A 26,412-nucleotide genomic window follows, 5' to 3' on the forward strand; every position below is an offset into this window, starting at 1 on the left:
CAGCAATCTGTCCTCACAATTAGCACCTCTATAAATCTAGCTATTACAAGGGTTTTGTTTCAACTATAAATAGACCCTCTGAGAACCAAGATATTGCCCCTTATCTGACTCACAGTATCCCCATTATCTAAAGACTTACATTACTCTGCCCACACCTGCCTGACCAGATTCCTTCCAAAGGTACACCAGCCAGATCACGCTACGTTCCTCTCCTGGAGAAGGAGTACTATCACCCAATTAGTACCCTTGAATCGGGCCCTTCCTAGCCTGGGGTTGCTCTTCTATCCCTGATAGGCGCGGTTGGAGTCCCAGTTTGCCTGCCACCAAACTTAGTAAAGCTATGACAGACATAGGTACATGTTCGTACATTTACATAGAAGAGCACTGGACCTTTTTCATAATTCACATTTTCCATAGAATCAGTCTACTCTAAAATTGTTATTTTATTTAATTTTTTTCAGCTAACTTCATTTATTGTCACCTTATTTCTGATATAACATAATCTGTACATGTGTTTTCATTTTAGGACTTCCTTGTCTAAGTCAAAATTTTTGGCTCTGGGAGACCCAGGTGCTACCACGTACACTAAGAAGAGAAGAGAAGCAGTGTCTTTATCAATTATTGCTTTATATTAGGACAGCAACTATAATTTAGGAGATGTCATTTAAAAAAAAATTAATGTATAGTCACTGTTTACTCTGAAATTAGCTTTCAGTTTTAGTTTAAAATTTAACCTCTGGCTTCCAGACTTCTTCCTATTTAATTAATTGAACAATTTGAGGAAATAATGATCAGAGCACTATACAGAGCAGTGGAATAATTTTTCTTGTCCTCACATTTCCATCTTTTAAAATGTGTTTCACTTTTCAACCATTGCCAGAGCTTCTCCTTGTGAGGCCGAACTTCAGGAATTAATGGAGCAAATTGACATCATGGTAAGCAACAAAAAATTGGAATGGGAAAGGAAAATGCGGGCTTTGGAGACACGATTAGATCTTCGGGATCAAGAGTTGGCAAATGCACAAACATGCTTGGATCAGAAAGGCCAAGAGGTACCGAATATATGTGTTGTTAATTCCTCAGGCAGTTATAGATAAATATTTATTCTCTTCAGGGTATTTTTTTCATTATGTATACTTTTTATCAGGCATCAGCGGTAGCCTTTACTGCTTGGAATTCTGTCATAGCATGCTAAATGTGTTCCATCAAATAAGTGACGATTGGAACCTCAACCCATAAAAATTTGCTGATGCAGAAAAACAAAATGCCATCTAGAAAAGTAAATAGACATTCAATAGATATATGTGAAATAAATATTGTTTGCAAGCAAAGATGTCAGTGCTTTTGCAACTGTAGAAACAAGCTAGTTGCCCAAACTCTGTCTTTGGAAATGGCTAGGTTCAAGCGTCTCTTCAAATCTACTAGGAGAATATTTCCAGAAAGAAGTGAAATGTCAACACATGATTATGGGACAGGGAAGAAAAGAGTTAGGTGATGGGGGTGTGTGGATATACGTGGGCACCCTCTTAAGAGAAGTGCCCCCAGCTCGTACAAGGTTTCTTACAGCACGTCGGTGACTGTAGAATGTGCGAGTGCTCTCAGGCTTCCAGACGAGTTCCGGAAAATCACGTACTTGACCTGATGCGGACTTTTGTGTCTGAATTTTTCTTCTGGGTGAGGCCTAAGAGAAGTATTTACTTTAATCTTATACAAAACCATCATCAGCCAACTTGTTCTTCAGCCATCTCTCTACCTTTGTTGGCCTCCCAGTAGCACTTATCTCTTGACATAGTTAACTGAGTTATTTAGTTACTGGCATCTGGCTTCCCTTCAGGGTAGAGGCAGGTCATCAGGCCTGGAATATGCAAGAGACTATTTTCTTGCTCCCATATCTGTGATGACCCAGATGTGTACACAGGTGCTTTCCCTGCGTTTTCAGCTAATTCTGAAAGCCAAACCCCTGGGAACTCCTCTGAGACATCATTCTTTTCTTTTTAAAATGTTCTTCTAAAAATGCAGCCCACACTACATGGTGCCCCCGGAGCAAAACACCCACTGAAGATAGTGGTGCCCAAAATAAAAACCGAACTGCATCTGCAGAGACTCTGCCTGAGTGATGGTGACATGGCCTCCTGAAAAAATAATGCAAAGTAAATTCTAAACCTTAATTTCAGATGTGATGGTGACACGGATCTTTTGTCAGACATCCATACCGCCCCGTTCTTATGTGTACCCAGTGGAGTAGTGCCAGCAATGTGGGGTTTTGTGACTTTAATTATTAATAGCTATTTTAAGAACTGCAGTGCAAATATTTATTCTTGTTTGGGGACAGCAGTTTTACTTAAAGCATGCTCCTCCTTTGCACATTTTCTGCTTTCATCAGGCAAAATTTTTTAAAAAATCAAAATTAAGTTTTGTTCTTGCTGCAGGTGGGCTTACTTAGGCAGAAGCTGGACAGTCTGGAAAAATGTAACTTAGCAATGACGCAAAATTATGAAGGACAACTGCAAACCCTAAAAGCTCAAGTAAGGAAACTTAATGCAATTTAATCTCCTTTGATGATTTAACACATTTTGATACATCTTTTCACATATAAAATTATATCAAATTTATGTATTTATAAGTTGTATTGATTTTATTAAAATGGACTATTTTTAATACAAGTAAAGTTTTTATATTTAATGACAGGTTACATGTTTGACTGTGTCTTTCATTGTTTTATTAGATTGTTTCTTTTATTAGACTGTCAGCTCTTTATCCCTTTAACTGTTAGCATAGTGCAAGACTATTACCTTTCTATTTATCAGATGATTTGTTGATTAATTACATGATAATAGCTTGCAATGTGAACAACAAAAATGACTTTGCTATTATGAAATAGATAATTTAAAAGAAAAAAACTGGTCTTTGGTACTTCGATACTGGTAGGGCTATAGGTCTTCTGAATAGGGATACTGATTTCTTTGTTATTTATTCCTCTACTTCCTCACTGTGCTAGCAAGCCAAATTCTTCTCTCCCTTACCACAAATAATGCATAGGGCAATCATTATCTGTGCATCTCAGATCTAGTAGCTGCTCTTGTCCTTGCTTAACTTAATAAATGAATCAATGGGAAATAACAGTTTGATCATGCAATTTATGAAGTGCAAAGATTTCATGAGTGATGATACAATTAAATGAGCTTGAAGTAATTAATTCTTTCTTAAGTACCTTCTTAGGGAAGTCATCAGCTATTAAGATTGGGTATGAAACATTTGATACCGCTTAGCATAATCTTAAAAGACTGGCTAGCTCTTAAATTTAGACATTTTGCCTGCAATTCAAAGAGCTGCCACTAGATGGTAGCTTGAATTCCAAAACTAAATGGTTTTTCTAAGACTAAGCATTTAACACTTAACTCAATCAACTTTGTTTTTCCTGTAATGATAAAGCTCTGAAATACCAACATATATATTAAATCACTGTATTTGTTCAGTATAAAGATGATCTGGAATAAGTTTTAAAAAAATAAAGAAATGGAGATACAAGTGATATACCATCTCAAAATTATATTTCATTAGTTCAGTCACTGCTTACCAGATCTTTAATCTCTGGGGTTTTTTTTCACATCCATTGTTAAAAAGTTGTGAGGCTTGTTTACAGGTGCTGAAAGGTCATGTAATACATGAATCCCTGCCGTTTGTTGCTTTGCAGCTTCATTTTATTACTTGGCTACTGGCTAACCAACAAATACCCTTATGTCAATTTCACAAAATTGTGTTCTGTGGAATGCTAATATTGAAAGTTTTAGGAAATGCTGTTTACTTCTTCTTGGCTCCTGGACATTCACAGTGCATGCTAGCATATGACAGGCTGTGCAAATTCCTGTTTCAAACAAATCCATTTAAACTTTTTAATCCATCATTTTTCAAAACATATTTGATCATGGAACTCTGTTTTTTAAGCTAAAACCAGCTTATACTGTAGTACACTATTACAGTGTAAACACTGTAAACAGGTGTTTCATAGGATACATTTTGGGAAAACTACATTGTTCGTGAAAGAGCAGCCATCTGCTTCCACTACAGTTTTCTGCTCTTCTTCTCTTCTCATGTTAAAAGAAAGAAAAGCGTTAAAGAGGGAAAAGCAGCAAAGAGGGAAAGAGGGAAAAAGAGAGAACTGGTTTGCATAATAGCTCATAATATGTCATTCTTCTAACTAGAAAATGCTGTCTTGGTTGCTGCTAGCTCACTCTACTGATTCCTTCTTTGAAATTCCTGGTTTATCTACAATTTCATTTTCCTAAAATATTTTAAGGATATACTTTACCATACTCTTCTTTGAATAACTCAACTCTATCAGAACTTTCTCATAGAAACTGCTTCTTTTTAAAAAGAGAATATTTTATTTTCCTTCTATCCATTATGAAACTATGATTAAATTGTGTGTGTATGTATGTGTATATATATATATATGTATGTGTGTGTGTGTGTGTGTGTGTATATATATATATATATATATTTTTTTTTTGAGATTTTCACTTTTGGAAAGATGGAGTAGATGCATTTAGATCCTGCTAATTAAAACTAGAAAGCCTGAACATTATTTATAAAATGAGAAGACTCTGAGAAGTGGAGGGAGAGACAGGCCAACTAAGACCTTGGTACCCAAGGAGTGACATAGTGGTGAGTTCCCTGGGATTTCTCTTTGCCTCTTATATCCCATCCTGGGGAATGGAGAAGTTGACAACCCAGGCACAAACAAAAACAATCCCAAGGAATGCCTACTTTCTGCAGCCAAAAGACCCAGAAAAAGACTGCTTAGCAAGATTACACACTTTTAGATAATAACTGCTCTACTACAGCCAAACACCACAGAAAAAGACTTCAGTCCCAAACCCACCCCCAGCTCAGCACAAACTGTGTAGACAGCCTCTTTCTCATCAGCTTGTAATGAGGTAGTCCAGGCTCCTGAGCCTGGGTGGTGTGAGAGAAGACTGGAGTGGAGAGCCAGGAATCTCGTGATCAGTAAGTGTTGGCAAGGCCCTCCCCAACCCATGGTGTTAGTGGAGGCCATGTGGAGAGCCTGGACTCATATGCCCATTTGGTGGTGAGGAGGCAATCCCCCTCCTCTCTGAGTGGTATCAAGGGAAGCCTAATGAGGAGTCAGGATGTTTACCAAACTCTCAGTGGTAAAGAGGCCACTTGCCCTCACTTCACTTTCACTGAAGGACAGGTGAGAGGCAATAATAAGGCACCTACGCCCCTCCAGTCAAAGTGGTATCATTGAAGACTAGTGGGGATTCTGAACTCCCATTCCCACTCAGCAGGGATAAGGAAGGTCTCCCTCGGGTTACCGACTGAGGCCAAGAGCTGAACTCCCACTGCCCCCTGGCAGTGATGAGGTACCATCTCCCTTTCCTTGCCATAGTGTTGTCAGAAAAGGATGGCTGAAACACAATCCATAAAGAAAATCTAGTGTCTCATAGCACAATACCCAAAATGTCCAAGTTTCAATTAAAAAAACCACCCATCACACCAGGAACCAGGAAGATCTCAACTTGAATGAGAAGACAACCAAGAGATGGCAACACTGAGTGAATACAGATGTTAGAATTATCTGACAAGGATTTTTTTTTTTTTAAGATTTTATTTATTTGACAGACAGAGATCACAAGTAGGCGGAGAGACAGGCAGAGAGAGAGGGGAAAGCAGTCTCCCCACTAAGCAGAGGGTCCGATACGGGGCTTGATCCCAGGACACTGGTATCATGACCTGAGCTGAAGGCAGAGGCTTTAACCCACTGAGCCACCCAGGCGCCCCTATCTGACAAGGATTTTAAAGCAGCTGTTATCAAAATGCTTCAGCAAGCAATTACAAACACACCTGAAACAAATGAAAGTTTTAGCAAAGAAACAAAACTATAATAAACAGCCAGTTAGAAATTTTACCTCTGGAAAATAAAAGAGCCAAACTAAAAGAATTCAGTGGATGTACTCAAAAGTAGGATGAAGAGGACGGAGGAAATAGTCAGTGAGCTTAAAGATAATGGAATGGAAATTAACCGATCTGAACAACAGAGAGAAAACAGACTAAAAGAATATGAAGCTAAGGGACATGTAGGACTATAACAAAAGATTGGAAATTTGTGTCATAGAGTCCCAGAAGGAAGAGGAGAGTGGGACTGAGAAAGTATTCAAAGAAGTACAGATGAAAAGTGTCAAAACTTGGTAAAAGATATAAAACTACAGATTCAAGAATCTGGGTGAAAGTCAAACAAGATAAATACAGAGAAACCAAGACCGAGACACATTATAGGCAAAGTTTGCAAAGCCAACAGACATAGAAAAAAAAATCTTGGAAGCAGCAAGAGAGAAATAACACCTTACCTATAGGGAAGAATCAATTCAGATAACAGATTTCTCATCAGAAACCATGGAGGCCAGAGAATATTGGACATTTTTCAGTTGCTGAAAGAACATAAATGTCAACCCAGAATTCTATGCCTAGAAAAAATATCCTTAGGAATGAAGGGGAAATCAAGTCCTTCTCAAATGAAGGATAACTAAGAGAATTTGTCACTAATAAACCTACCTTCAAAGAATGGCTAAAGAAAGTTCCTTTAGCAGAAAGGAAATGACAAAGAAAGAATCTTGAGATATCAGGAAGGAAGAAAAAACAATGGAAAGAGTTTTTAAAAATGGGTAAATGCAATACTTTCCTTCTCCTTGAGTTTTCTAAATTGTTTGACAGCTAAAGCAAAAATTATAACAATGTCTAATGCTGTTCTTAATGTATGTTGAAGGAATACTTAAGACAATTATGTTACAAATGGGTCAGGGCAAAGAGAGACATAAAGAAAAGTAAAACTTCTGCATTTCACTTGAACTGGTAAGATGTTGACACCAGTAGACTGAATGAGTTATGTATATATAATGTAATACCTAGATCACCAATTGAGAAAGCTATTCAAATAGGTAATATTCAAATACCCTATAGATAAACCAAGAAAGAATTATAAATAATGCTCAAATAACCCTGAAGAAAACAGAAAAGCTAAAATAGAGACACCAAAAACTGGAAAACAGAAAAGAACAACAAGAGTAAGGCTTAAGCTCTAATATATCAATAATTACATTAAATGGGAAGTGTCTAAATACGGAGTTAAAAGATGGATATTGACAGAGTAAATTAAGAAAATATGACCTCACAGTGTGTTCTGTTCCAGAAACTCACTTCAGACATAACTATATAGGTAATTTGAAATAAAAAGGTAGAAAAAAATACCATGCAAATACTAATCAGAGCAGAAGCGGTGCCAGGATAATTCTGTGGAGAAAGAAGAGTCTTTTCAACAAACATAAAGGCACAACCGAATATCCACATGTAAAAGAGCTAAGTTAGACCTAAACCATAAACAAAAATGAACTCAAAATGGATTAAAGACCTAACTGTAAAAACTTAATCCATAAAGCTCTTAGAAAAAACACAGAGTAGATCTTCATGACTTTGGATTAGGCAATGGTTTCTTAGATTTGGCACCAAAAGCACAAGAAAAATCAGATGAATTTAACCTCACTAAAATTAAACCACCTCTGTGCTTCAAAGGACACCATCAAGAAAATGAAGAGACAACTCACAAAGTGGGAGAAAATATTTACAAATCATATATCTGATAAAGGACTAGTGTCCAGAAAAAAAAAAAAAAACCTCATACTAGTCAATAATAAAAAGTAAATGACCTAACTTTAAAATGGGCAAAGATATGAATAGACATTTTTTCAGAGAAGCTATACAAGTATCCAATAAGCATATGAAAAAATGCTCAACATCATGAGTCATTGAGGAAATGCATATCAAATTATGAGATATCCATTCACCCTGGCCAGAATGGCTATAATCAAAAAGATGGACAATAGCAAATGTCACTGAGGATATGGAGAAATTAGAACCCTGTATGTTCTCAGTAATACTGGGAAATGGTGCAGCCACTTGGAAAGTAGTTCAGCAGTGCCTTAAAAAGTTAAACTCAGAGTTTCCATATGATCTAGCAATTTCACTCCTAGTTATGTACCCAAGAGAAATAAATATATGTATCCACACAGAAACTTGTACACAAGTACTCATAGCAGCATTATTTGTAATACGCAAAAACTAGAAAGAACCCAAAGTCCATCAATTGATGAAGAGTGAAACCAAATATGGCATATCCATGCAATGGAATATTATTCAGTATTGATCCATGCTACAACACAGATGAACCTTGAAAGTGTAAAGTAAAAGAAGCCAGACACAAAAGACCACATAATGTATGATTCCACTAATGTGAACTGATCAGAATAGGCAAATCTATAGAGACAGAAAATAGATTAATAGTTTCCAGGGACTGGGGGTAGGAGGAAATATATAACCATTCTAACATTCTGGGGTTTCTTTTTGTGGTATGAAAATATTCTGAAATTAGGTAATCTGATCGTTGCACAACTATGGAATATACTAAAAACCAAAGAATTTTATTTTTAAAAGGTGATTTTTATGGCAGGTGAATTATATTTCAATTTTAAAAATATGAGAAAAAGAAAACAAGTGACTATATTAATATCAGAAAAAGCAGACACGACCGTTCATAGCTTTATTTGTGGTAGCCAAAATTGGAAATAAGCAAAATGAATGGTCAAGCAAATGCAGTTCCCTCCATACCATGGAATAAGACTGAACAATAAAAAGGAATGAACTATTGATACAAGCATGCATCTTCTGGGCATTATGGAGACAAAAAAAACCCAATCTCAAAATGTCATATACTATTTGATTCCATTTTATAACATTCTCAAATGACAAAATTACAGATATAGAAATAAATTAGTGGTTGCCAGGAGTTAGGGGTGGGAAGATGAAAGATCTGAGTATCACTACAAAGGCAGGGAGGTCTCTGTGCTGTTGGAATGGTTTTGTATCTTGATTGTGGTTGTGGTCACACAAATCTACACAGGTGATAAGAAGGCATAAAACTATACACATACATTGTACCAATGTCAGTTTCCTGGTTTAATATTATATGGTATAATTATATTGTATAATTATTTCAAAATTCAAAATAAAACCAAAAAACTTTTATAAATAGCTATCTAGAAATTTCTTCACAGATGTTGATGGATCATGCTACATCTAATCTATTACTGAAGGTATAACAAAAAACAGAAAAAATAGTACAGTCTAAGTTAAAAGAATTATTGATAAGAAAAAGATTGTATCAATTTGATACTTAAATTTATTCAAACTTATATCAACATGAATAAGTAGTTTATGCTGTTTGTAGCTTTTAAATTCAGTATTCAGTTTCTTGAATAAAATATACACTTGTTATTTTATAGAAGGGGTTACTGAAATTAAAATTGTCAACACAAGATGGCACTAAATAAAAGAAAAAACTTGGTTTTTAAAACTTGTAAGCTTTGCTACGTATGGTTAAAACAAATCTAAACAAAACATTTATGTTTTGTTAAATGAGTGACTCATTTAACTGTGCAACTGTGCAGTTGATGAAGCCCCAAATTCACATGAAAACCGAATGGTGTTCAGCTCCAATAACTTAGTTTTAATAACTGGTCCTGTCTTCACAAATCAGAAGATTTAAGCATTACTGCATTTTCCAATCATGACTTAAATTGTCAAAGACGTGCCCAAGAAAAGAACTCTTGTGAATTAAAGTCAGAAAGGCCAGTCACAGTGAGACGTTAGCATTCTCTCTTACTTCCAGTTTTCCAAATTGACGAATAGCTTTGAGAAACTGAGACTACACCAGATGAAACAAAGTAAAGGTCGGCGAAAGGAGTTACCGCACCTCAAAGAAGAAACACCCTTTGAACTGAGCAACTTGAACCAGAAATTAGAGGTGAGCCATGTACTTTGTTAGTTTCTTTCCTGCACCGTCAGGATCGATTCCTGCCGCTGCTACAGGCTGGCGGTCTCAGGTCTCCGCTGTGCTCCATGGCACGTACAGCTGTGGTAACAAACACCATTACAAATCAGCTGCTCATTCAATGTGTTTTCTTAGTGCACCTTCCCTTTAGGCACTTAGCGAATTAAAACATCACTTTGATTTATGCATCTTTTATACAGATCAGCATTTTTGGAGAGCCAAAAAAAAAAAAAAATAGAGTTCAAAGAAACTGCAGATGTTGAGTGAAATTGAAGGACATCCCTGGGGTCAGTTAAATTGAATATCTAATAAATCTTTTAATGGCTATTTAACTATTGGGTACTTAAATCCCAATGAAGCCTCCCAACAGTTTTTGGAAGAGGGCTTGGGGTTTCAGGGTTTTTTTCTTAAAGAGGTAGTGCCACTCCAAGATAGCAACCATGTATTACTCAGAGCTTCAGAGATCTCTGTCTTACTATTCACAGACGCATTTATTTTTATCTCCTAACTTCCCGACCTTGGAAAAAGCAAACCCACTATTTTTCGGAGGTCTTGAGCATTCCTGCTAGAGGTCATGTAACAGCAGGTAGATTCTACTATAAATTCCTGTTGTCTAACCTGAGCCCAGCTCCTAGGCCTTCCATTATTGTTCATTAATTGACCTCAAGATAGCCTATTCCATTTCTTCTTTTGTTCTCAAGCCCTAAAACCCAGCATCCCCCTTACCATCCCCAGCTGGTGATTTCCTTTCCTTCTTCTTGCCTGATACATAATAGTTGGCCTCTCACCCAGGTACATACCTAGGAATTGATCTGTTCTTCTCTCTTACCCCCCATATTCCAGCCCAGGTTTGCCCTTTTCCCTGGTCTCCTGCCTCTTATCTTCCTCCTAGCTAACTGCCGTTGCCCTGTTTGATTTTCAGCATTTTACTCTTCAATTCCCAGTCCTTCTTAAACTTTCCCTCCAAAATATCTTTAAAAGAAGAAAGAAAAATCTAGGACCACAACCCTAAAATCAACCTGTTGCAAGAACTTTACTGAAAAACTTGGGTTTTAGCTCTTAAATTCCTATAAATTTTACATTCTACTGAATAATATACATTTTTTTAAAAAAATACAAAATTACTACTGCTAAGTAAAATTGACTCTATAGGAAAATGCACCATGTGCCACATGTAACCACCTGGCTCTTATGGTGGTATGACCAGACTGGCTTCAGAAATATCCTGGTCTCAGAAGGTGCCCAAAGATGTGCTTTCACTGAAAATGCTGAGACCAAGCCACTGATTAGCCTTTTGATTGATTTCTCATGGGGTTTTATGGGACAACCACAGCCATATAAATTATTCAGACAAAAAAAAAGTCTGAAATTAATATTAAGTACTTTGTGTGAATACTTTTACATTTAGGGAATGAAATATTTACATAGAATAGATTTCATGAATTTATAGATGAAATTAGTAGCAAAATATGAGCTGGAGCACCTGGGTGGTTCAGTCCATTAAGCATCTGATTCTTGATTTTGGCTCATGTCATGCTGTCAGGGTCATGAGATCGAGCCTCATGTCAGGGTCTGTGCTAGGGGTGGAGGCTGCTTGAGAGTATCTCTCTCCCTCTGCCACTCCCCTCCTCTGCTCGTGCACTCTCTCTAAAAAATATATATATGTATATATACATATATATACACACACACACGTATATATATCATATGTGTATATATACCATATGTGTGTGTGTATATATATAATATGTATATATATTATATATATAATATATATATGACTTGCTGGGTTTCTACTTATATAAAAATTTTTAAGCACACTGTATAGGTAGATTAATCTGTATAATTATGGAAACACTTTTTATTTAGGGCCATATGAAAAATTAATGTGTCTGCATCTAAGCATGTTTTTCCTTTGGGACAAATGTTTATTCACTGGTCTAGTAACAGAGAAATGGGAAATAGCATGTTGATGTGGAAGAACATGACAGTTTATAATTTAGAACACTTCCTGACTGACTCATTTATTTGCCTTGTGACCTATAGGCAAGTTGTTAGCCTCCCAGAGATTTCATTTTTTCACCAATAATTGGGGTTAAAATACCTTATAGGTGACATTGTGGTTACATGAGAAAAAAATACACATTTGTATATATTTAGATGCACACTGAAGCTTTTAGAGGTGAGGATACATGAGGTCTGGAAGTTGTCTTAAAAACAGTCCAACAAAAAAAAAAAAAAAAAAAAAAAACAGTCCAACAGGGGTGCCTGGGTGGCTCAGTGGGTTAAGCCTCTGTCTGCGGCTCAGGTCATGATCTCAGGGTCCTGGGATCGAGCCCCGCATCGGGCTCTCTGCTCAGTGGGGAGCCTGCCCTCCCCTCTCTCTCTGCCTTCCTCTATGCCTACTTGTGATCTCTCTCTGTCAAATAAATAAATAAATTCTTGAAAAAAAAAAACAAAAAACAGTCCAACAAAGAAAGGTGGAGAGAGAGGGGGGATGGAGATGGTTAGGTTGATGGTGGTGAAACTGGGTGAAGGGTACATGGGATTTTTAAAAAATCTCTACTTTTATGTAAGTGTGAAATGTTCATACTAAAAAGTGAAAGCCGTCTTACAGGTGAAGTTTTGTAGAATCCTTGACATACACCATCACTAAGGAAATGTGAGTTTGTCTTCCAGTATTTAGTAAAGGGATTAAAAAACATATATAATAATGGACTTCCCCTAGAAATTAATCTTAATGACCCTGACCCACTCTCAACCTTGAAGAACCAGAAGAGTTTTTCCAGCCGTGGAGAATTTACTCCAGAGGTTTAGGCAAGTCTACGGACTCTCTGAAACCTAATGGGGACAACTCCAGCCCCTAAAAAAATCTTAATAAATCTCCCTAGGTCTCTTTATGGTCCCATAACTTATGGATATGTTGTGAGGGCTTGAAGCCAGTCTTGAAACCAATACATCTGTAAAATCAAGAAACCAGGACTGTTACGAGCACCTGCTGATATTTCTGTGACCCATATTTCTAGCCAACTTGGCCTCATTCTTGACCTCATTTCTACCTGTTGTAGAATTTGAGGTTAACACTCCTGCCTCCTCTTAAAGCATGCTGGGAAGTATTTATTTTCAAGATTGAGATTGTTGGGTGTGTGTTGCTAAATACTAGTATTATCTGAAAGATATGAACCGTGTAAGTCAACCTTGTCCATATTTTGACTTCTAACTCCAAAGGTTCCTTCCAAAATTAAAAGTAAACAGGAATTTTTAAAATCTGCATTGTATTAATTTGAAATATCAGCTATTTTGTATAGGAGCCTAGTTTTGTGAATTTGTCACTATTATTGAAGACCCTGTTTTTGTGTACCTAATTTTAAATTGTGGAATGTCAGAATCAAAGTCAATAACTTTATATGAACTGTTCCCATTCATCTTAATAAATATGGCCCATTTATCATAGGGTATAGTATATTTAAAGGGGGGCATATCCATAGTTTTCCAGCCTTACGACTACCACTCAATTTCAGGTCATCTTTAATTACTGTAAGAGCCTCCTAATTTATAGCCTTCCTTGACTGATTGATTCCCAAGCCATATCCTTTCCTTGTGTTAAGTTGTGAACATTCATGTTCTACAAATACACTAGTTTGAACAAAAACTTGTAGAACTAAGTATGTTGCATCAAACTCATTCCACCACTTCTCCCCCAGGGCAGCTCTGCTGGTATCCTAAGTTAGGCCTGAAATAGCTGTTCTGTTCCCCCAGAATGAGCTGATTTGGGCTTTACCTTGGACAGTAGCCTTGAAATCCACAAAGGGACAAAGTCACTAAATCAGTCCAAGCCTCATCCCATAAAAACAAACAAATAAAATTAAGAATACAGGTTTGGTGATAAGAATCAGAAGCTATATCTAGTAATAAACCCAAGATGAGTGAGTTAATATTTATTTTGTTTTCCAAATAAGGAAAGAATGGATGTAGTTGTTTAGAATGAAGATGTACAAATGAAAGAAGCCTTATTCATTGTGCTTTTAAGTGAATAATTTTCTTCAATTTATGTTTGTCCCCCACTTTTTAAAAAGGAATTTAGAGCAAAGTCAAGAGAATGGGACAAGCAAGAGATACTCTATCAGACTCATCTGGTTTCTTTAGATGCTCAACAAAAATTATTATCTGAGAAGTGTAATCAATTTCAGGTACATTACCTAATACTACCCTCTAACTTAGAAAAAATTAGAGGTTAACTATTACCATCTTTGTAACCAATGTTATTACAGATAAAAATGCCAACTAAAAGAAAATAAGCAGAGTAGGTCTAACACTGGGTAAAGTCTCAAGTGCATGAAAATTTGTAATGGTGAATTTAGTCTACATGTCTCAAAGGATGGTACTTTTAAAAGTGACCACTTAATTATATAATTAAAAAACATGTGTTTTTGCATGCCTATGGGCAAGTTGCTTAAAAAGTCTGAGACTGCTTGGTTCCTGACCTCAGGAACCTTACAGCTTAGGTGTAGAGACAACACATGTACATATTTACAGATAATTAATGGCAAGTGAATAGGAAACCTTTTCAGAGTTCAGAGGAGTAAGGGAAAAATTTGGGCTGAGATAAGTGAGCAACTGTCCTCCAGCAGGAGTAGGACGGGGGCTGGACCTTGAAGAATGGTTGTATTTTGATTTTAGTAAAATCACTGAAGCAAGAGAGCAAAAGGCAAATTATGGGTATTGAAAATGGGCCAGTTGGCTGAGAGTCCCTGTGGAAGGTGAGGAAGGGTAGGAGTTGGTAAGCCTGGTGAGTTGAATACAGATTATAATAAGCTTTAAAGTCTTGGCCAAGGAATTTGGAATTTTTATTAAAGCCAGTGAGAAACTATGGTTTTTGTTTGATTTTGGTTTCATTTTCTTATTTTTCATTCTTTACATTTCTTGAATTACATAAGTTATATATGTTCTCTGAATTCAACAATACAAAATAATCCAATGTAAAACTTATACCTTCATCTTCTCTATTCTTATTGATTTAATACAAATAATAGGTGTTTTTCTTTCCATACTTTTTCTTTTGTTTGTACAAACATGTAAAGTATGTATTTGGGGGAAGTTGTGTATTTTTTCCTTTTTAAAATTTTGTTGTTTTACTTAATAATTGTCCTTCCTCATGGATACTCTTTCAAGTCATTAATTAATTCTGAATAATATTTAATAGAATTTGGTTTCTATTACCATATGTATCGTAGTATATAGTAACTATACCATAATTCTTTCAATCATTTCCTTACTGATGAACATTCAGGTTGTTTTTAGTTTTTTTGCTATTATAATACTGTAACAAATATCCTTGTACATAAATCTTTAAATGCTAGTATTTTTCTTTTGTTAGATTAAAAATCCTAGAAATAATTCTTGAGCCACAGGGTATTATGTCTATTCAAATTTTTAAAATAAATACTAGCATATTACTTCCCAAAAGATTATAGTAATTTCCATCCATGGACATTTTGTGGGGGTTCTCATATATTCACCAACATGGAATGTTATCAGTCTTTTGATTTTTACCAACTTGGACTGATAGCAGAACGGCTTGATTTGTTTTGCATTTCTCGGACTACCTGTAAGGTTGAGCATCTCTTCCTTTCCTTCTTAGCCTTTTCCATTTCCTTTTCCGTGATTTCCTGTTTATAAATTTTGCCAGTTTTTCTTTTGTGTTCTCTTTTTCTTATGAATGTAAGAAATTTTTGTACATTAAGAATTGTTGACCCTTGTTATACGTGTTGACAAGTCTTTCCTACAATCCAAGTGTCTTTGTTTAATTTTGTTCATTTTGTTTATTTTCCATCCTATTGACCTTTTCAACTGTTGTGTGATTGTAGCCACAATTTTCCTCTTCTGAACATTCTTTCTTACTTATTAAGACTTCCCTACTCCAAGCCCCCTCCCCTACTCTGTGTCTTTGCTCTGAGGTTCTCCAACTACGTTTTCTCTTTACCTCATCCAAAATGGAGGTTTTAGAAAAAAACACAAGACTGAATTACAAAGAGAGAAACTCCACTATAAACATACTGGAAGATGTTTTTCCCAAGTCTTTTCTCCCATTCTTGAATGTTATTTATGGAAGCTTAAATACAATGTTCTCCCTTTCATTGACACAGTCTTAACTTTCTCAGAAACAGGCACAAAGTTACCAAACTCAACTCAGAGGTAAAAAGCAGTGCTCAGAAGACAGCAGCTCAGAAGATCCTCAGTTGATGTGCGACCCGGATCACAGTTGCGAAGACAGTGAAAGAGATGAGATCATTATTGAAAAACTAAAGTCGGCTGTGAGTGAAATAGCATTAAGCAGGAATAAGTTACAAGATGAAAATCAGAAGCTCTTACAAGAACTGAAGATGTACCAAAGACAGTGCCAGGTGATTCTTTATTTTACAACTGATACTGCCCACAAGTTGTAGAAATCGTGACTGAACTGGTGTCTAGATTAGAAAGCTAATTTTCTATGCCATGTGTAAATTCTGTTCCTAGTTCTTCTTAGTAATTCTCACTTGATAGGTAAATTCTTTAATCTCATAGATGCTTTTCCCCACCAGAGTGAACATGAGTCCTCCAGTAGTACAGAACGATGGCGTTACCAGGACAGAAGAGCGCTCACTCACAGACCCCTGTGCCTAACACCGTGGCCCTCTGGCCACACGCTGCCCTGTGTCCCCAGATTCTCTCTGACCCTTTGCCTCCCTGACTTGCAGGAATCCTGAGTTGGAGATCCAGGAGACCAGTAAGAGGTCAACAATCTAATTACCTCAATGAGAGGCATGGAGGTCACTCCCTGAGATTTATCACTGTTCACTTTACCATAATCATTTACCAAGTAGTCTGGAGTTTGGGGGGGGGGGGTTGTTTGTTCTTAAGTAATTTCTACACTGGCACATGTGATTGCTGATTTTTCCAAGCATAAATTTTCTTCTTAGCCCAGCAGTCTTTTCTGTCTCTTCCTCCCTCCCTCCCTCCTTCCCTTTCTTCCTTTCTCCCTTCTTGTTTCCTTCCTTCCTTCCTCTCTTTCTTCTCTCTCTCTTTCTTTCTTGTCTACTTCTGCATCACTAAGAAAGTAACAGAGCATTCGTCAAAATTGGTCATTACCAATTTCTTTACTAAATATGTATTTCTTATTCATGGGTATCCCAGTTAGTTGACAAATTCTATAGTTTTATCCCCCCCCCCCACAAGCATTCGGCCTTTTCCTACCAGCTCGAGCATGTCAGCCGGCCCATTCTTAGTCCCACTCCACCCCTTCCTCACGCTGAGATATATACTCTGGAGGTCACTGTCTGAGCAGACCTCCAGTTCTCTAAGATATTCCTCAGGATCTTCTACCACTTAAATTCCCAAGGTCATTTTTTAGTCTTGAGCCAACTCCTCATTTCCCCATCCTGCCACATTATATATGGGATTCGTTCTTTTATTTCTTTCTCTACCGGCATCTACTCCTCCATTTCCTCTTTCTCTGTGTCTGTAGGGGGGCTGAACACGAGGCTCCCGGCTTCTCCTCTTCCATGGTATTTCTAGGAGAAGGACATCTCCTCCATCCCCAAATCCAGCTTTGTGTGGGGCGGGGGGCAGGGTGGGGGTGTGATTCTAATACAAATCATAATATACATGTAAACAAACAAAGCAAGCAAACCACAGATCCTAAGCCCTGAACAAGCCACACATTGTCTAGAAATAGGGGTGGTACCAACGGTGTTTTCTCCAGCTTTGCTATACCATAAATCAGACTAGCCCTTCCTCTTCTACTCGAGAGGCTGTCAGGTGGCTTCCGGTGTTCAGTTTGCCTGTTAGCCCACCGGTCCTGACTGAGGGGTTTGCAGGACCTCTACTTCTGAGGGCATTTTTTCTCAGGGGCTCCCTTCTCAATCTCCCTGGGCAGTTGGTCAGGCCTCTGGCTTTTATTTCAAGACATTTTGCAGCTGTCTTTGTATTGCTAGAGTCTGCACCAGGATCACAGTCAGTAAGTCAGGAGAGTATATTTGTGGGTTGTTCCCAAGTATTCTCCCCTGGGCTTTAGGTCCTCCAGCACGGACTGAGGAGTTAGTCGTCTTTGTCCCTTTTTGAGGTCTTTTTGGTTCTGGTCCCCAGAAATCGATTTTCTGTTCTATTCTCTTTAGTTTTCCCTAACGTCTTTCATGAGTGAGCCCAGTTATGGAGTCTGCTTGTATGCTTCAGTGAGGTTCAACTTCCCCACTAACATCAGTTCCTCTTAATCTCGCCAAAAAAATTTTGTCTGGACCTAATACAGCATCCAAGAACATTCTCTGTTATAGGCTGAGGTTCAGCCTTCAGTTCTTGGAAAATAGAAATGGCTACTCTTACCCTGTATTCTAGAAAGAGCCTCTGTTCTCCTTCCTTGGCAGCATGACTGACCTTCTCTATAATGCTTTCCTTGACCAGCCCCACCTTTCTCCTCAGAATTTCATCTGTTATATTTTTCCAGGAAGGGAGTTGAAGAATCTGGCTAAAAGAAAGAATGTTGCAGATAGAAGGAAGAGTGTACATTGAGAAACATTAATAAATTCACATTCTCAGTTCAGACTATAATCTCTTCCCTCTCTCCAAGTGAATGACTTATATGAACACTTCTCACACTGACACTCCTATTGACAAGAAGGGAGAAGGTGCAACCAGAGAATCTGAACGTGCAGTAGGAAGTTAGAGACCTCGGATCACCTAATGGCCGAGGCCTCCCTGTCCTTTGGGAGATGTGTCCTTTGGGAAAAAATCAACTCTCCTGACCCAAGTTCAGCAGGGTATGACACATCCTCCCGCCCAAGAGCTCTACAGACTTCTCAGGACTTACATGCATGCACTCCTGAGAAGGCTCCATAGCTTGTCCGGGCTAAGGAAAGGCCATGTTATCCACTTTCACTTTTCCTGATATATATGTATATTAACATACATAATGATTTACCAATGTTCCTGAATATATAGTAACAAAATAAAAGCCCAGCCACTCTTAGAAGTCAATCAATTGTGAAATAATTCATATTGATATTTATACCAAAGGTTATAAAATAACAGTATTAGTTGTCCCTAATCATTATGACTTTCCTTTAAATTGGTGATTTTCTAGTGGAGTGATTTCGCTTCCCAAGTGACACCTGGTGATGCTTGGATACATCTGTGGTTGTCATAACGGGGTAGAGGGATGTTATTGGCATCTAGTGTGTAGAGGCCTGATACACTACATCCAATAATGCACAAGACAACCCCCACAACAAAGAATTATCCAGAACAAGGTATAGATAGTGCTGAGGTTGAGAAAACTTGATTTAAATTTTGAAATATTTCTTTTTCTCATATTCTTCATGAGGAATTTTCTACTCTATTTTATGATCTTTTTCATAGTTAATGATACATTTTAATATGACCCCTATTTATCTTTATTTATATGCCAATTTCTATGAGACAATTTGCAAAAGTTATTTTTACAGATTTTTGTTCACTAACAAAAATAATTTAGTTGTCCTTAGATCTAGGGACATTATTAAATTTAAACCAAGAATCTCCACTTTGTATTTCACAAAAGAATCACGTGTATTAAAAAACCAAATTATTCTGGAGTATGCTTAACATATGAAAATATGTTAAAGCTTTAAGTGAAAAAGATCTTTGAGAAGTAATTTGGTTCAAAAACTTGAAGGTAGCTAACAGATCAGATTTCCATGCCCAAGAAAACACTACTTGTTTTTGATGCCTTTAGAAGACAAATGCTGAAAATAATGCTTTTATTTGGCCTTTTCCTTGTTTTATTTCCAAATTTGACCTATGTTTCATTCTCTTGCTTTAAAGCAAATACGAAATAAGAAGTTATCAATTATTTACTATTTGGTAGCTGGTTTGAAGGTTTAAAAAGCACTGCTCTCAAACCATTAGGCAAATTTCTAACTAAACAGATGGGCCTTAAACTTGTTTTACAAAATTTATATTTTACCAAATGGGAATAATTAGAGGTAAATAATCACTTAACCAGTACATATATTTAGAAAGAAGTTTCTCTTCTTTTTTTGCAAACCTGTCATGTGACAGTGTTCCACATCTCGCACATGAATTTAGAAAGACAACCATTTCAATTTGAATTACTGTCACTTATAGTATATACAATTCTCTTTAGTTTACAACACACTTTAATGCCAGCTGCATCTGGATTTTCACATGAATCACATCTCACTTGTCTTTCCACAACTTTGAAATGTGTCAGCATACATATTAATGCCATTGCACATACTTATTTACTACGCTATACTATGCTCACATTTTTAAAATATGTGGCATTTCCCATTAGAAGTTAATGACAAAAAGAAATTGGTGCGTTTTTCTAATACCTATGCCCCCCCAAAACTGACCTTTTCTGTTGGCTTGTTAATGGATCCTTAAGGCACTAGAGCCACATTGTCCCACAGAAATACAATACAAGCCACAACTATCATTTACATTTTTCTAGTAATCACATTAAAAGAAATCACAAGACATGGGTGAAATTAATACATAATAGTGATATATTTTATTCAAACCAACATATACCTAAAGTATTAGCATTTCAGGGTGCCTGGGTGGCTCAGTGGTTAAAATATTATCATTTCAACATATAATCAACGTAAAAAGTTATTAATGAGATAATGTGATATTTTACATTTCTTCTCATACTAAGGCCTCAAAATCTGGTGTGTAGTTACACTTACAACATACCTCAATTTGAAAGCCAAGTAGTCACTGGAAATACTTGATCGGTGTTTAGATGTCATAAAATTTACAGTTCAAAAAGTAGATTTACAGGGGCTCCTGGCTGGCTCATTCGGTAGAGGATGCCACTCTTGATCTTGAGGTTGTGATCACGTTTACTTAAAAAAAAAAAAAAAAAAGTGGATTTACATATCTAAGTTGTTCCAAACAATCTTGATAGTATTCTAGTCACTGAACCAAGTACCAAAGAGTCATTTACCTAAATATTTGCATCCACAGTGACAAATAATTATTTTGAATTTTATGCAAAAGCATGCCAATTTTAAAGCTACATCTAAGTTAAACAAATTCACTAATTCTGTGTCAACTCAGTATTATTGACATTGAATTCAAAGGGATATTGCATTAAGTCAAAAAACAACTCTCAATTCATCTGTATCAGCAAAGCTTCTTTTCTTGTACTTTTATAGTCAATTTACATAATTCTGTCTATTATAATTAAAGTCTTTTGCATATTCATCCATGCTAGAAAAACGTGTCAAATCATTATTATTGATTTATATTATAAAAAGTTTCAATTTTGACATAAATTCTCTTACCTGGGTAGCTAGATCACAAATAAGTTTATTTTTCCCAAATATCAGTCTTATAGGCATTCTTTTCCAGTAACAGTAAACAAATAAACTATTATTACCACATTTTACTGAATTTTAATTAACTCTAGCCCATGGTGACTCTGCATCTCAATGGCCTGGAGTTAAAGCCTTTTTATCCTCTCCTTTCCCCACGTGAAGCTACTTGCCCACATGTAGCTTCAGGTGGTGGCAAATCTGCAAGTCAGGGAGACCAGATGGTGCCTTCTTCAGTTAGCCAAAGTAATGGATGACATATACATCAATTTGTTTTTCTACTTGTGAATCTATTGTTTCACATTTCTTTTGTTTATTTTGAAATTTCAGCCTCATCTGAAATATCCTCACTGTTTGAAACAGGGGCTTTATTCAAACACATCTTTATCCAAACAAGTTTATTAGATCACCTGTTGGAATATATTTTTACTCTTATTTCCAAGTCAGCCAGGAACTTGTGGGGCTAACGTATCGCAATGAGGTCTTTCCACAAACACAGATCTCTAGGTCTCCCGGAAAATAATATAAATCTAAGGCTTTGGTTAAAAAAAAATTTCTCTGGGAACTCATATGTCCTATACTGCCTGCATAATTATATTTCTAGGCTCTGTGAATTTGGGGATAAGAATTAATGAATAAGGAAACATGCCCAAAGCTTGTACATGAAATTTTATAGCAGTATTACTCATAATGGCCAAAAAGAAGAAACATCAGATGTCCAGCAACTGATGAACTAATAAACAAAAGTGGCATATTCATACAATTAAATATTATCCCTCACCAAAAAGGAATAAAATCCCGATACCTGCTATAACATGGATGCACCTTGAAAGCATTATGCTGAGTGAAAGAAGCCAGTTGCAAAGGCCTCCATTTGTGTGAAATGTCCAGAATACGCAGTTCCATAGAGACAGAACATACATTCGTGGTTGCCAGGGACAAGGGGGAGGGAAAATGGGAATGGTTACTAATGGATATTGGGTTTATTTTGGTTATGATGAAAATGTTCTGGAATTAGTGGTTATACCCGCAGAACTTCGTGAACATACTAAGGTCCACTGAATTATATACTTTCAACGGGTGAATTTTATGGTACGTGGATTATATTCAAATAAATTTGTTATTGAACCAATGATTTTTAAAGATATCTGTAGTGTTTTCTACAGCCTTTATTAGCAGTGGAACCTCCCACCTTCATAACACCCCAGCCTGTCTTAACCAATAAGCTACAGTCTGTTTCATTAATTTTGCGTGAAACGAATTATTTTTGCATTTTGAATGTTCCAACTGGACTAGTAGACAAAAGACCTGGATTTTTCTTTTCTAAAATCTGCCACTTTTGAGCTTTGTGAATTTGGACCAACTCTGACCTTCGATTTCCTCATCTACTAAAGTGGCAATGGAGCTGATGACCTGGGTCAGGTGTGCTTAATAAATATTAGTTTCCCTGTATATGTGAGTAGACGGAACCTGATGATTTGAAAGGACTCTGCCATAACCTTTCTCCCAGAGAACAGCCAAGTACTGCTGGAGAAAATCACTCAACAGGTCAGGGTCACGAATCTCAGATGAGTACTCAGCACTGCCAGGAATCCTCTTCTGCGGCTCCAATCAGCGAAGTCTCCCATTCTGATTGCTGGCCATGTCAAACCTTCTCCACTCTCACAAATCAATCCCATGGGCACACCTGGGTGACTCAATCCAGTTAAACGTCTGCCTTCAGCTCCCGTCATGATCCCAGGGTCCTGGGATCAAGCCCCACATCATGCTCCCTGCTCAGAGGGGAGTCTGCTTCTCCCCTCCCCCTCCACGCCTTCCCCTGCTCATGCTCTCTCTCTCTCTCTCTCTCTCTCAAATAAATAAATAAAATCTTTTTTAAAAATCACTCCCAGTCCTCCACCTCCCCTTCTCCTTCTAGTGACATCTTTTTATTTCACAAGAAAAATAGAAGCCAACAGAGAGCCACTGTCTTCTCTCTCCATATTCAGAGGCACTAACTTGTCTACATTCCATCTTCCTTCCTTCCTTCATTTTTTGTTTCAGGCGATTCCTCCCCTTGGGCTTTGGGACTCACTCCACCCACCTTCCCAGGAACTGACGCCATTACAATTATTCCTCCTCTCTCCTACCTGGACCCTTCCCAGCAGCTTTTAATCTTGCTCAAACCTCTTATCAACAAAATAAAACACTAGATTCACTGGATTGTTGGTGTTTCTAGTCAGATAAAATAGGACTATTACTGGACAGAAGTGGAGCCGGAGACCCCGGTTTATAACTCCCTGTGGTGGCCAGCTTTGAAATTAGATTCTTCTTGGCTCTTGTCTTTAAATTAGGAATTATTGGCATTAATCCAAATTTTACACATTAATATTTTATTCATACCTTTATGAATCTCTCAAACTCCCATACAGTGTGATCAGATTTGTGTGATTAACGATTACTCCTTATCCCTAGACTGTAAGCTCCCTGAGAACAGAGTCTATGTCTGTATTATCAGGGTTGAGCACATAATAAGGACTCAGCAAATATTCATTGAGTGAATGAATGAATGAATGGAATTCTGTAAGACAGAGCCAACCAAGGACTCGATACCAGTTAATTTGGAATTAGGCTGGTTCCTAGATGTTAAATATTTTAAATATATTATAATCATGATATCCAAATGTGAGCACTGGACCTCTTTGATGTTTTTATATAGGCCATGGAAGCAGGACTCTCAGAAGTGAAAAGTGAGTTACAGTCACGTGATGATCTCTTGAGAATCATAGAAATGGAACGATTGCAGCTGCACAGAGAATTATTAAAAATAGGAGAGTGCCAAAATATTCAAGAAAGTAAAAAAAGGTATATTCTTTATACTCAGCAGGCTGAGAGAAGCAGTTCAAGACACAGTGTTTGAATATCTCAAGAGTTTGAGATTTAAAATTAGAATTAAGTCTTTGTTTTGTATTAACATGCTGTTAATTATTGAATAATATTTGGTATTAAAAATAAAATCCATGATTATTTCATCTTCAAAATGAATATATTTACTTACCTAGAAAATTGTATCATATTCTTATTTATGGATACTTATGTAGCACAGTGAGTCGGATATTTTCTTAGAACTTTTATTTTTCAGGATACTGTAAAGAGAGTAGTATGGAGCTGATATTTAATTGCATGTATTGATAAATAAGATTTATTCCATATTTTCAAATGTTTTTATTTTGATTGCCTATAAAACTGTTACTAACTTTTTCACTTGTAAATGTATTTCTTTTGGTCTCCATACTTACTACCTTCTCAGTTCCATTAACGGGGTTTTGTTAGAGCAGATTTTTTTCCTCTTTTAAAATCAGACAGATATTGTATATTCCAGAACCACAAAGGAAATGGGACTGCTAAGGATAATGAAATATTTACACTTGTGAATAGGAAGTCTGACTGTTCGAACCACTCACTGATGTTTTAATTCTCACTGGAACTTGAATCCTTCTCAAATCTGAAGGCTAATGATAGGATTTTAAAAACTGATAACCAAATGGTAAAGGATATTTTGCTGAAAGATGATTACCTGATTTTAAAGGCAATGATTCTTTGTTTAAAGTTGCGGGATTTGCTGAATTTTTTTGAGCTCTATACTTAAAACAAATGGCAAATTAACTTCCTAAAAATGACCTATTGTGTGTCCCACCAAAGACAGTAGAATGCCTATTAGCCAGTCAGCGCTAGAGAGTACTGTATATGCAAGCTATAGATTTCATCACTGCTCATTAATAAATCTATTGGGAAAATATAGCGCACAAGGCACTGTTCCAGTGTGGTGAGTTGATGAGAAATGTCTTTGTACAAAGGATGTATATGCCTAAATACGTAAGAAATTTCCCAGAAGAGCAAACCTTTCACCCCCTGTGTAGCTGTGGTTTTATGGAAGAGCACTGTAGGTACTTTCTGTGGTGCTGTCCCACAAGGCCAGTGCTGAATTCCAGACCTCGTCCACTTTCCTTCAAGGTATGATTTCATCTAAAATCTTGCAGTTATTCACATATTTGGCCAATACAATCTTTTGTTATGCCTAATGCCATTCTCTGTTTAAGGTGGTATTTATTTTGGTCTCCAAACTGCAACTTTCTTGTTTGGAGGGTATTCCTCAGTCCTAGTATTATTCTGAGATGTGATGGAAAGATAGATACTTATCTTTTCACAGCCTCCATTGTATTTCAGACTTTGGGCCTAGTCTTCTTAGCCTTTGACTTTCCCATTGAAAGTTTCTCATGCTTTTGGTTTGTTCTTATATGAAGGTGATTCTAGCCTTTCTGTTGTTTCGGTTTCTTTCCTTTGGACTCTATTTTTCCTTCCAGTGGTATAAACATGAGGCAGCCCAGCCTCCTGGGTGTAGACACACAGTAGTTTTATACAAGTAGCATAGTAATGCTTTTTACTCATTTTCAGAACCATTCTCAATAATGCTATGATTTTGTTAGCTTTTCCTTTTTCTTTAGCTACAGAAGCACCTTTGTGTGATATGTTCTGAGAATTATTAAAAATAATTCCAACACTCCTACATAACAAATGATAATTCCTTTATATATTATGATTATTAGCATTTTATATTAGCATGATTACTGTTTTCTTCTTTGAACTAGTCCACATTGACCTTCAGTGTTTGTTCCAGTAGCTCAGTGAAATTTACAAGACCATCATGAGGGTGTTTTTGTTTTTGTTTTTGTTTTTCCCAATTCATTCAGCATTCCATTCCTTGAAATTGCTTTGGAAGAATTGAAAAATAGGAAATGTCATTTTTCACCCCTTTCAAATAATAGCAAATAAGAAAAATTTAAGACTGATTCTGAAATAATGTTGAAAGAGAATATTGGATAAAATGCTCACAATATATTACTGAGTAGGAAACAAAAGGGGACTGAAAAATAATGTGTGCAGAACTTTCTAATTGTATGGGAAACGTGTATATATTTATACCCACATGCATAGGAGAAAGATGATAATATACACAAAAATGCCAATAATTCTTTTTCCCTGATGATATTATAGCAGCATATACTCTGATATCCTCTGTTTTCTACAGTTAACACATATATTTGATAATCAGAAGAAAGGCAATCCGGTCTAGATACAAGTACCTCAGGGATATCACTACAAACTTATACCTTTTAA

General features: G+C 36.7%; 1 protein-coding gene across 1 annotated transcript in view; it reads left to right on the forward strand.

Moving 5' to 3' along the window:
• DEUP1 (deuterosome assembly protein 1) overlaps positions 1-26,412 on the forward strand; it is an 82,056-nt gene that overhangs the window by 18,950 nt on the left and 36,694 nt on the right. Inside the window, exons 3-7 of the mRNA XM_080816136.1 lie at positions 881-1,052; positions 2,430-2,525; positions 9,740-9,874; positions 16,063-16,305; positions 23,954-24,099. Coding sequence (XP_080672262.1) covers positions 881-1,052; positions 2,430-2,525; positions 9,740-9,874; positions 16,063-16,305; positions 23,954-24,099 — 792 coding nt within the window. The remainder of the gene's footprint in view (positions 1-880; positions 1,053-2,429; positions 2,526-9,739; positions 9,875-16,062; positions 16,306-23,953; positions 24,100-26,412) is intronic.

This window comes from Martes martes (genome assembly GCF_963455335.1).
Source record: "Martes martes genome assembly, chromosome: 10".
Lineage (NCBI taxonomy): Eukaryota > Metazoa > Chordata > Mammalia > Carnivora > Mustelidae > Martes > Martes martes.